Genomic DNA, 12,099 nt, shown 5'->3' with positions numbered 1-12,099 from the left:
CTGTGAAAAAAAAAGTTTCCATTTCCGGCTGGTTAGAAAAAAAGTGAAAGATAACATGATTTTTTTATTTTATTTTTTAAATTTTTGTTATACATTCTTATATTTCATGTAAACTATCTACCATCATCTCTCTGCCTGTTTGCTACTGTATTTTACTAGCATAGTAGCATTGGGTTGCCGTCTGAAAGGTGGAAGACCTAAGTTTATGGTTTAGTCAGGTTGGTGCAGGTAACCAAGGTGGTAACCAAACTACGCTATTTAAACATAATAACAGAAATGAGTTGTTGTACCGTAGCGAGCTTCCTCTCATAGTTTGAGAAAAACAGCCGACAAGCTAACCAGTCTCTACAGGTAGGCCGCAAGTGGATAATATGACCCTTCACTGCCTCAGAACAAACCACTTTGCTACAATTTAGTTTTTCTCTCTAAAGAACTATGGTTGGCACTCATTACTTAAATTAATACTTGTGAGTAATCACTACTTAAAAAATACTTAAAAATATAGTATAACTTAACATCCTTTAAAAAGAACAAATCAAAAATAAATCTCCAGCGGCACTTATTACATAAAAATACTGACCCTTCAATTTGTTTCTTTCTTTTAAGGTCTCTGGTTGCTACTCCTTTGTGCAACCGTATCTGCTGGTAAGTACTTTATGTACTGAAAATAATATCCTAGATTGTTATCAATTACATATGGCAGTGGTTACAAATGTTAGAATTTTAGCATCATTTGTGTATTATGAGGTTGAAATACTACAATCTGAGTTCTGTTGTTTATAATACAAAATAAGGTTATGTTCTTTGAAAACAGTATACTTGGCCTCAACCTGTAACTGTCTGAGTAGCAAAATTATTATTAAAGATAAAAAAAAATAACGCGTTCATAATAATATTGATTATCCATGATCGCAACCTTTGTCCGTTGTAACCATTGCCAAATAAATTTAGATGACTTATAGCAGTTTTACAAGGAGGTGGGACAGATTAGAAAACCCACTTACAGTTAAGTCCATAGGTTTTTGAACAAAGTACTTTTTTTGCTAATGTTGCCTCTGTCCATCACCACAGTGGGTTTTAAATCAAACAATCAAGATGTGATTACATTGAGGTGCGAACTTTTAGCTTTAATGTAAGTGCTTTAACAAAAGTATTGTGTTAATTGTTTTAAAATTGCATGCATTTTTATACATAATCCCCCATTTTCAGAGGCTCAAAAGTATTTTGTAATTGAACAAGCTAACATAATTTAAAAAATTATGACTAGTTTTTAATACTTGGATGGATGTCAACATTTACCTGACGTCCAGAACCCATGGACATCACCAAATGCTGCCTTTTCTGTATTAAGATGTCCAGCATTAACCTTTCCCGCAGTCACCTTCAGTGGTGTGCTTTGGATCGTGAGCTGTTTGTCTCTACTGAACTATTCTATCGAATGTCACACTTACAGTAACAGTTGTTCGAAACGCACTATAGAAATTTAATGCACAATTCACAAGCTGCAGTGTAACCCACTTTATATTTCATATCTGTCATGTAATCTTTGTTTCATCTCATCCCCCCTCCTCTCGCTCTCTTCGCACACATACATGAAACAAATAAGCAACTTAAAAATAACACCTGTTCCAATTACTGCAGGTCACATGTGGCATCATAAGCAAACTGTACAATGATAGCAATCTTACAAAGAAACCACATGCCCGACTACAAGCTGAAAGAGAATTGTTGCATTGCTTTTTCATGGCTGAAATTAACCCTTTAAAGCCTGAGCTGTGAAACAATCGGCAGAAAATTCAAATTCTTGAAAACAGAGAGTTTATTGAGCCATCTGACAAATTTGTTTATAAATTATTATACGTTTTAATTTCCATATATGGTGTTTAATTTGTATTGTATTTGCTACATCTGGCATTTCAGTTTAAAAAGTCACAAAAAAACTGTATGTATCAAATACGATACACTAGGCGTTAAGGGGTTGTGATTATGCAACCACAAATTTGTACTGTGAGTTTGAAAGCCAATGTCATATCTTAAATTACTACAAATTTTTTTTTTTTACTTTACTTTTTTTTTCATTTTATTTTTTTAACTAAAATATTAATCTTCTTTTGTATTTTCTGTCTCCTCACAGCCACATCATGCAATTTGCAGATTTTTGCTGAGCCTTGCTGAAAGGCAGATAAATACCTTTGAAAATGTACCTCAAGGAAATTTTCTTACCGCTTGATCAAAGTTAAGTCAGCAGTGAAGCACGATTCTCTGCAGGGTCCCCAAAATGGGCGTCAGCTTGGCTGAGCCATTCTTGTGGACTGCATAATCATTTAATTACTCAAATCATTATTATGAAGACGTTACGTAGTTGAAGGATTTCCTGCATTGTCAATGTCCCTTTAATACTTTACTGTAACCCAGTCATAAACTTTGGTACTTGGTTGTATGTTTACTCTAAGAGCATAGTATAAAACAGTACATTTTCCTTTGTCTATGTAAAGATAAGTGTGTTGCCTTTTGCTTCTCATCATGTCATATTAGATTACAGAACACATTAAAAGCGTTATCTCTTTTTTCAATTACACGATTAAGATAGATCTAAAAGCTAAGTTGTCAATTCATACTTATTTAAAGAGTAACTTAGGAAATGCCCACTGCAAATCAACTTAATAGGCTACAGTATAAGATTAATACCCATATTTAAATTATAAACTGCTCCTAATTACAACTGATTCTTTATAGAAGCGTGACTTTATAATTTTGAAAACATCCTGTATAAATGACTGCCTTTATGTCCTCATACATGACAGTTACTAACGGTGCCTGTTATCCGTGAAAAGTTTCTTTTGTGACATTCCCATATGTCTGCAAGAGTTGCATCCAAAATGCCCAAGGGCAAAATTTAATCCATAGAGGGGAAGTAGGCCATGGTCAGCTATTGAAAAACTGTCAACAAAGAGTGGGCTGCAGGCTTCTGACTGCTGAGTTCACTCCATAGCTCAATTCCCTCGGCAGATAGCCGGGCAGTAAATTATCCTGCCAAGGGATTACAGTGAGGGAAATAATCATTTAAGCAGATGGCAAATTAGCTCATATGTGCAATAGATTACTAAAGTAACAACCATTGTCATAACCATGATGTGTAAAATCCTACATGACATTTACAACAAAGTAAGGTGCCCACAGGGAAAACAAAATGTCATCACTTATGTCCCACTTAAAGCTTCCCCCCCTTTTTTGTTTTTGCTTCTCTGTTTTTTAAACGTTATCGTCACGTTAATGTTATCTTCACCCTTAGCATTACCGAGAGGCGGTTTCACATATGCTGAGGCATGTCGAGTTTTTCAGTGAAACATTCCCTCTCAGCACATAGCCAGCGCCCACATCGTGGAAAACAAATGTAAGAAATAATTTCTTCACACCTTTCTATGAGACATCTGGTAATATATGATGATGAGACATCAAAACAGTGAGAGTTCTTCCATGGCCTGTGATGATTTGGTGTTTTCCTCATCTTTTGCAATAAACTGAAAAATTTCCACACGGGCCTTGACATCTAAATGTCACGCAAAGAGTTTCCTTTTAGCTTTATTTACATTTATTACACCCTCTGCATGAAAGGTACACTTTTCTTCCTCTGTTGCTCAATGAGGAGACCTCATCTTGTCTATCTCGGAGAGGAAATTGCTCAACCCTGCAAGCAGTTTGAATATTTTAGGTGACGTAGTTTCATTTTACAGCTGTAGTAATAGACAGTAGTTTGTTTTTTGCACATAAAATAAAATAAAAACCAAAAAGTCTTTTTCAGGTGATATAGACTTCAGTTCAAAACAGTTTGAAACAGTAAAACTTGATATGTTTGTTTAACCGTGCTGGTGACCATCCTGGCTAAAGCTACCAATGAAAGGATCTGTGCAGCTCTGAAAGGTTTCTACTTCTGAAAGCTGTTCACATAAACTCCCATTGTTACACTCTTGTTCATCTTTCACTTCTTCACTCTCTTGATTTCCTCCATCCTCGCGCCTTCGCATACTATTCCAACCAACATTCCTCTCCAGCGTCAGATTCTTTTCTCTTTCCATTTCCTCTGTCTGTTGAGCTATTTGTTGACTGTTGAGGTAGATGCTGCTGTGTGAAACCATGGTGCTGGTGTCTCTGGACGGAAGATGAGCATCCATGTCTGCATCCACCTCCAAGAATGTATTCGGAGGAGGTGTGTGGTGGACTGACAGCTGTTCGGGGAAATGATTTCGTCCCTGTGACTGGCTATGCTGATGGCGATGCTTCTTCTTTCGTTTCTTTGCAGTCTTCAGGTCCAGTGAGGCATAATTCAGGTCATTCTGGAAAGGCTGGTTTCAGACAACACAGACAAAAATAGATTGATTGTAAAATTGATTTCAGGTTTTGCTTTACTCTGCACCGGTTTCTGCATCCTATTTAGTGGCTCCTGTGTATGTTCTCATGTATTTGAGTTTGTCGAGTTTATTTTTAGAAGGCTTCAGGCTTAATTGTGTTCATTGGTTCACAGCTTTATTGACCACAAAGAGTCTCTGGTGTCAGTTGCCTTCCGTTTTGAAAGCACTTCTGTAAGCATCAGTTCAACTGATTTGACTGTTGTATTTTTGCACAAAATGTAAGTATTTAGTTTTAGATTGAGCTGACTTCTTGAGTATAGTCAGATAGTCAGTGCAGAACATTATTATTCTGTGTGAAATACTGACAGTTGAAGTCCATTTTATGTCATAATATCTATCTTAGTCTCCTTAATGGTTATAAAATGGTTGCAAAAGAAACGATGTAACTGAACTTAGTGTCGATTTTGGTCAAAATCATAACTGCAAACCGTGTGCAGTAGGACAAAGTGAAAAACAAGTAAAATGAATTCCTACCATCACAAAAAATAGAAAGTAGAAGGAGGGCACGGCAACTAATGAGTTATTTTTGGTTACAATTGTATCTTCAGTTATGGAAATAAGGTAAAATGTTTATTGTGCTGCATTCCATTTCGCAATTTTGTTCTTGTCTTTTGTAATAATTTTGGCACGCCTCTTTACTTCAGAGCAGTACACTCTTAAAAGCATCAGGCAGTAACAGATTTAGCCAAGATGATGAGTAGTCTTTGTTCAAATTCAACAATCACAAGCGCTCAACAAATGAGCGTTTTAAAAGTAAGCGACTAACTGTGTCAAACAGTAATTATTTTGATATTTCTTCTTTAATTGAGTAGCGCCGACACAGAAGCATAATGTGTCATCCTTTCACATTTTTAAACGCTATCAGTCGACGCGCTAATTTTACATGACTAACATATATTTCACAAGTCACATCATCAGCAAGTAAAGTAATCAATGAAAAAAGTGTAAGAATGACAGAAGAACTATATACACAAGTTACAAGTGCCATTCACATACATTAGTGTGCAGAATGCTGTATGTAACAACTCAAAGGAACTTCAAAGAACCTGTGAGTTATGCAGTTAATAGAAATTCTGTAAATAAAGATGGAGTTAAATGAGCTTTTTATTAATTTATGAGAGTCTTATTAGGGTATTTCAAAGTCTTTACTGGATCATGTAATAGAAATATGTTAATCCACTAAAATACACTTGCAGATAGATTTGAATAAACTTATGAACAGCACTTACCTTCTTACTTTCTCTTGTGCGTTGCATGGTCATCATCTCATAGCAACCCTCTGCAGAACCTGAAGTAAAACACAAATAATGTTTTCTTTTATTAACAACAATGCCCTTTGTATCATATTTGATACATGAGTTTCTGAGACCTCGTCAACATGATCATACACGACATGATATAGCGAAGAAAAATTGTGGATTTTGTTATAAGGGCTAATAAACATCTCACTTCCAAAAAATCTGAATTTTCTGGCTATTTTTTGATGGGTTGGGTCTTACAGGGTTAAACATTCGGACGGAATGCTAATAACAAGACAACTAAATTATAAGTCAACAATTGGGGGGATGTACAATTAAGGCAAATTTGCACATGTTAATCCATTAAGTTTTAGTCCATATTAAAACATGTTTTCCATGTTTGTTTTTGCCAAAAATGTTTTTGTATATATCAGCAAACCATACACAGTTATACATTAAGGTATACAAGTGTTTCTTAATGCTAACGCACTGATTTTGTCTTGTTTTTTTCGAAACGAGTCAGAAAGCAGACACACTCACTTCTTCTCTCTGTGCTGATGTTGCCATAGATTGGATTTTCCTGTTGCTCATGATGATTGTGGGGATTTTCCCTCTGCTCTTGATGATTAAGGTCATGAAAATAATGCCCTTCATTGTGTGACAGGCTTCAAAATATGAAAGAACATTTGGACAGTTTGTTTAAACAATGTGATGCTATTTGCATATTGTAATTTTATCAAAAAATAAAATGAAAATACTCCAGTATCTATTACTGTTACTTACAATCAAGTGTTGTCTATTGGACTAAATAATACATTGCCAACAAAATAAATAAATAAATAAACAAATATATATTAAAAAACATACGTTTCTTCTTCAGAAGTGTGGGGGCAGCAGGATCCATTTTTTTCTGTGTGAATAAAATATGTTGCAAATTTACAGAAAGTAAAGAGTGCGTTAGAAATAACTGTGAATACATTTAGATTACATATCATCTTACCTCTGCACAAAATAGTTCTTCGCTTGATGCAAAAGATCACATTGAGGCATAAAGAGATCGACAGGGCCACAGATAGCAGCACCACGGCTACAGTTAGCATCTCTACTAAGAGACAAAAACAAAATGACCACTAAGATTGAAAAATGACACATTTTAGAACTCAGTGTTCATATTTCAAACCTATTTATTTGCTTTCGCTGTCATTAATATTATAACCCCCTTTCTATGCATCACAGTATCAAAGAGAAAAATAAATTATTCTAGCATGTTTTCTAAAAACAATTAGATGCTTTAACATTGTTGGACAAATCCAATCACTGATGGTGAGGAGGAGAATTTTTAAGAAAACTACGACCTTGCATACTTTAAAGCCTGATATGGCTACTTTAAAGTTATTAGCGTATACAGCTTCGAGTGTTTCTACAAGCGAAGCGTCGTAGGTTTGCTTTTCAAAAGTAATCTTTTCTCTCAGTTTTGTTCACAACTAGAAATTATTGACAAATTTACATAAAATGCTTTTGCCATGTTCCCACAAGCACAACATGCTTAACTCCTGTAGACAAAGAACCATACGATTACATACATATATACACAGACATGATTACTAACTCAGTCAGCCTGGAGTTTTGACTTTTATCTTTTGTCCTGCCATAATCATAACATAACTAGAAAAATATTTTTCTAGTATTTTGGAAAATAGCAAATTATACAGAATTATACTTAGCGATATACGACGTATGTGAGATATGAATAATGTTGTGAAATATACATATTATATATATATATGTATAGATATAACAGATATGTATAACCTTAAAATTTCTAAAAGGTCTTCATATCCTACCCATATTCCAGCCGTCTTGAAGAAAACGTGTTCTCTGTCTGATACGACTGCTCTCAGGTTACAGGGCATCACGTTGTTTAATCAGTGAGATGTGCAACACTGTAGTTTATTTTTACCCTCCCTCTGTTACCTCGCTGGTATCACGGTACTTTGAAAACTGAATGTTCTTCAGTTACAAACAGGAAGCGAGGTAACCTCATTCTGAGGCACGCAGTCTCAACACTACAGTGGGATACAGAATAATTTCATATAGATCGCTGTATTATAATATAAACATGACAACTGTTTAGAAACGATAGCAACTTTAATATTGTTTGTCACAGTTATAAACAAATACAGTAAAAACTATCTACAATAAGAAAGCAGATAATTTCACACAGACTGGTCTGCTCTCAACGTTAGAGTTAAAAAATTAAATAAAAAGAAAAAATAAATAAAGAGTCGAAAAATGCTGAAAACCACAATGTGGTCTTGAACAATAAGCTCACATTTACTTATAGTGTTCTGTCAGCTGTATGCAGGGGCCATTGTTACGTATGCTATGTATATATCAAGAATTTAAATCTTGCATAGACGTAGCGCTTTGTGGTTTAGCTGTTGTGGTTGGAAAATAAGAAAAAAAATGCAGTTGTGAAAAGTTTCCCAGAACATCTACATACGTGAGTGTCTGCAGGGCAGATAAACACAAATGTCGATGGCTAAATAAATATAAGCAGTATCCATTTAAATTGCTCATTAAAACTTAGCAATTCATTAACTCAAAGGATTAAAAAATATATTTAAAAAAACATCAGAGAACTTGACTTGTTAATGTTTATGAAACCCGTACTGATTCATATTTTCTTTCATCAAGTGGTTGCTATGTTTCTTTTAGCCATTAAGCCCATGTGGTTTGTGGTTTTAGCCCTGCTTTGTGATCATGCTTGTCGCTCTGCGGTACCTGTGGACAACAGGGGTCTTTGATATTAAGACATTTCTAACATTGTTGCATCAACTAAACATACTGAGCTAAATTAGAGAAAATCCTTGGGTTTCTGGGCAGGAAATGCCTCGTCAGACTAATGAATGAAGTATTACAGCAGAAGCAGCATTCCTTTGAAAGATAAAGAAAGTACACCTTAAAAAGTTCTGTCACTGTGTATGAATTGGTAGTATATGGAGTAAGCAGTACAATATTTGAAACAATGTCACAAGAGAAAAGTAAATAACACAAACACGGTTTAAAAGTCAGTTTAATGAACTTTAATATGCATTCATTTTCAGCTATTGATATATTTGGGTGCATTTTATACAAAAACAAACAAACAACCCCCCCAAAAAAACCTCACAAAGTATATACACAGAGCCACATTTGGAAAATTTCCTGTGACTGGTTTGTAATGAGTAAAAATAACCTCATTCTGTAACTCTTAACATGACCAAGAGAGGACAAAAATTTGAGTCATTCATATTTGAGTCTCTGTTAAAGAGTTGCACCTTGAAATGGGAAAAGAGTCTGTCAGAGTCTCGCTGTGTCTTATTGCTGTATACTTCACTGGAGGTGGAGGGGGTTTGAACGAAGGCGGCGAATCCAGCCTACAAAGACAGAGTCAGAGTGCAAATATTGACTTGTGGCATTGTTAGACAGTTAGTTGAAACCAGAAAGCATTGAGGCAACTTTTGTTGTGATTTGGCGCTATATAAATAAAATTGAATTGAATTGAATGTGGAGGTATGTATTGTAGGTCATGTGTGTCTACTGGAAAATTTGACAGATATCAATATTTTTGAGGTCATTGAGGGTCACCCAGTGCATGACCCTGTGCAGGTGTGGAGGACGGTTGAATGCATAGATAGTAAGGGTTTTACCTGGTTTTTATAACTTGTCTTCTAAAAAGAAAGCCAGCCACAGCGATCAATACCAGCACCGGAACAATGATTACCACCAACAACAGATGAATCGGTGCCGTATCTAAGAAGCAGATTGTGAGAAGGGAAAATGTGATTATTTGTACAGCAACAGCTGCAGTTTCTAACATATTGATTGTCTTGCTCTGGTGAAACCGAGCAAGACTTCAACAAATACTGATAATAAATGTAAAGCTACAACGCAGAAACTTTCTGCCTCGAGGCAGAGAAGTGTGTCTTACAATCCTCCCCCTCAGTTTGTCATGCAGCATCCCTAGAAGTAGATGCTCCTCTTAATGAGTTTTCTACCTGGGAAAGGCCTCTAGCCGGAGGCTGAGCAATATATGATGAAGATGCAGATGGTGAAAGCAAAGAATCTCTGGCTTTTCAGGTTTTGCCTTTTGAGCATTTATATCTGCTGTTTGCCTGTTTACAAGCAATTTTTTCCCCCAACACTGTGACCTTGCCTTGATATTCACAAACAGAAGTGCTCACTTTGTTGGTAGTCCCCAAAGAAAATGCACCAAATGGTCTAATAGCATCACTAACGAGCTAGAGGCAGACTGGCAATGTATAAAAAAATTCTCACATCGTACCAATACATGTTTAGATGTAAATAAAGTAAAATACTGCGGTTTTAAAACTTTACCCTTATTTTCATTTTCTCCATATTTATCTCCAGATGAAGGTTTTTCAGGACTTTTAAAAATGTTTCCTGTGGTGCTGTATTCTTCTGGCGTTGCTGAGGAAATGCCCTCTGGTTGCTCTGTATGTACCTCAGGCTCATTCCTCGTCTCATCACTGGCCGATTCTTGCGTTGAGGTCAACATTGTGCTAGGATAGCCTGATTCTGTTGTCCTCTGGACAGTCATATTGAGCAAATCTTGGGTGTGAGAGTGTGTGGTAGGGGATGCTGTGATAGAGATGTGTGTAGAATTTGTAAAAGGGGTTATGTGCTCATCAGCTGTGATTGTAACATTTGTGGTGTTTGGAGCATTTGTAGCAATGAAGGTGGTCCGATCTGTGTGGGTTGAAAGCTCGGGGGTTGGTGATGTTGTAAGGCTGATGCCTGCTGATTCAGTCAAACCCTGTGGTGACACTGTCAAGAAAGTGAAAGAAGAAACAATCCTGTTATCAGAATGCACTGTGCAGATTGGTTGTGTCTTCATATTGTAGAAATCTGTAGTCTATCCATCACATTAGAATCATGCTAGCTTGCATTACTGTTTACAACATACTTCAATCTATTGGGAAATAAACTTAATTGCTTGCTCGCCAACACTCAAACTTTACGGTCAGAGCCTCGTATTTAATATGAGATATAGAGCTGTGTGTTCAATGTATTTCCCAAATGTAAAGCTATTCATTGAACCTGCATAAAGAGTAGGGATTATGATTATAGTTGACGAAAACTTTAAATTACCCAATGAAGAGTAATACATCATTAAAACCCGGCTCATGTTGGCATTCGGGAGAATATGCATAATCAATACAACTAAAATATTTCAAGTATCTAGAGTTTGGAGCCTTGGGCACAGATTTATGAGGTAACGGTGTTGGCATGAATTTGCAATATCAATAGTACAATGTACAGGTGTTTCTTTTTAATTAGGACAGTTTCTCTTCTGATTGTCAATTTTAATGCTACCGTGCCTACCCTGATATATACACCCAGAGAGGTTTGATGTCCAATGAGACACAACTGAGATGCCATAGTTTGATAATGTACATTTCTATTAAATTTAGATGAGAGCTACGGGAAATTGTGACCTATTTCGACGTTTTCAGTTCTACATTTGCTGTACTACTCCAATCTGACCAACAGACTGTGCTCTTACCCCATATCACGATTCATAGCTGGTGTTGAGCTACTGTTATAGTGTGCAGTGCGTTGTGTTTGTGTGTTTGTGCTTGTGGTTTGAAACATAGAATGAAAGAACGGGAAGTAAGTTGTGACGTCTGTGTGGCTACTGTTTGTATTTTTTTTGTCACGTATTCAAATTCTCATGAGAAGCGTCTACAAAGGATGAAAAAGTAGACAACTGGGGATTATTTTCCTAACTGAGCACAGCCAGCTCACAGCACTCCATCAAACTATTTAACCAGTGGTGGCAGGCAGACCACATGCTGCTTGGTTGTATTGAAATTTAAACTTTTGAATTATGTTTTAGCTGGGTGTATTTCAGTTTTCCTTCAAATCCCAATGGACAACCGATTTAAAGCAAATAATTGAGTTTCTTTTTCTTTTTAGTTTTAGTAGTTCCCAATTTATTCCTAGTTCCTTCCACATTCTCATGACATGGCTGGCAGCATCACAATCCTTTGAATCTCTTGCCTTCCCTTCAGCTAATTAAAAATTAAAATTGAGTGAGCTACAGTATAATAACAAAAGTTCAAGTATCAGCTTTCTGGTCCAGTGCAGTTTATTAAGTCATTCAGTCTCTTGGGCCCTCTACTAGATTGCTAATCCAGCCCTCGGGAAATGATGAAATTGAATATGACACAAAGAGGCAAACAGCAGCAATGAACTGAAGACGCTCACCTGTCTTCAAACTTGTGGTTGTCGTTAGCACTGTGACCACAAACTCTTTGCTTCCTGTGTTGACAGTCAGTGTATAAACCCCTGCATTAGCATCAGTCACCCACCAGAGCTCCAGAGATTCAGTCTCTGACAACACTTCATCATTCTGGGGCAAAGCATGATTATGTAGCACATAAAAA

General features: G+C 36.2%; 2 protein-coding genes across 3 annotated transcripts; both read right to left on the bottom strand.

The window, feature by feature from the left end:
- Positions 1-3,572: 3,572 nt before the first annotated feature.
- LOC102197339 (uncharacterized) lies at positions 3,573-7,561 on the bottom strand. Of its 2 annotated transcripts, none has more exons than XM_005746620.1 (6): positions 7,492-7,561; positions 6,648-6,752; positions 6,515-6,557; positions 6,188-6,312; positions 5,639-5,697; positions 3,573-4,343 (listed from the first exon to the last, which is right to left on the bottom strand). In XM_005746620.1, exons 1-6 carry the CDS (start codon positions 7,493-7,495, stop codon positions 3,858-3,860), a joined length of 822 nt encoding a protein of 273 aa, XP_005746677.1. In that variant the 5' UTR covers positions 7,496-7,561; the 3' UTR covers positions 3,573-3,857. The 2 variants fall into 2 exon arrangements, with proteins under 2 accessions (XP_005746677.1, XP_005746678.1); XM_005746621.1 differs by having other exon boundaries at positions 6,648-6,749.
- A 1,145-nt stretch (positions 7,562-8,706) lies between these two features.
- Positions 8,707-12,092, bottom strand: LOC102197055 (T-cell surface protein tactile). Its single transcript, XM_005746619.2, has 4 exons — positions 11,921-12,092; positions 10,028-10,477; positions 9,340-9,442; positions 8,707-9,066 (listed from the first exon to the last, which is right to left on the bottom strand). Exons 2-4 carry the CDS (start codon positions 10,248-10,250, stop codon positions 8,937-8,939), a joined length of 456 nt encoding a protein of 151 aa, XP_005746676.1. The 5' UTR covers positions 10,251-10,477; positions 11,921-12,092; the 3' UTR covers positions 8,707-8,936.
- Positions 12,093-12,099: the final 7 nt, after the last annotated feature.

This window comes from Pundamilia nyererei, unplaced genomic scaffold (genome assembly GCF_000239375.1).
Source record: "Pundamilia nyererei isolate P.nyererei 1_Seehausen unplaced genomic scaffold, PunNye1.0 scaffold00180, whole genome shotgun sequence".
NCBI classification, from domain to species: Eukaryota; Metazoa; Chordata; class Actinopteri; order Cichliformes; family Cichlidae; genus Pundamilia; species Pundamilia nyererei.
This window is presented reverse-complemented; position numbering and strand designations above follow the sequence as displayed.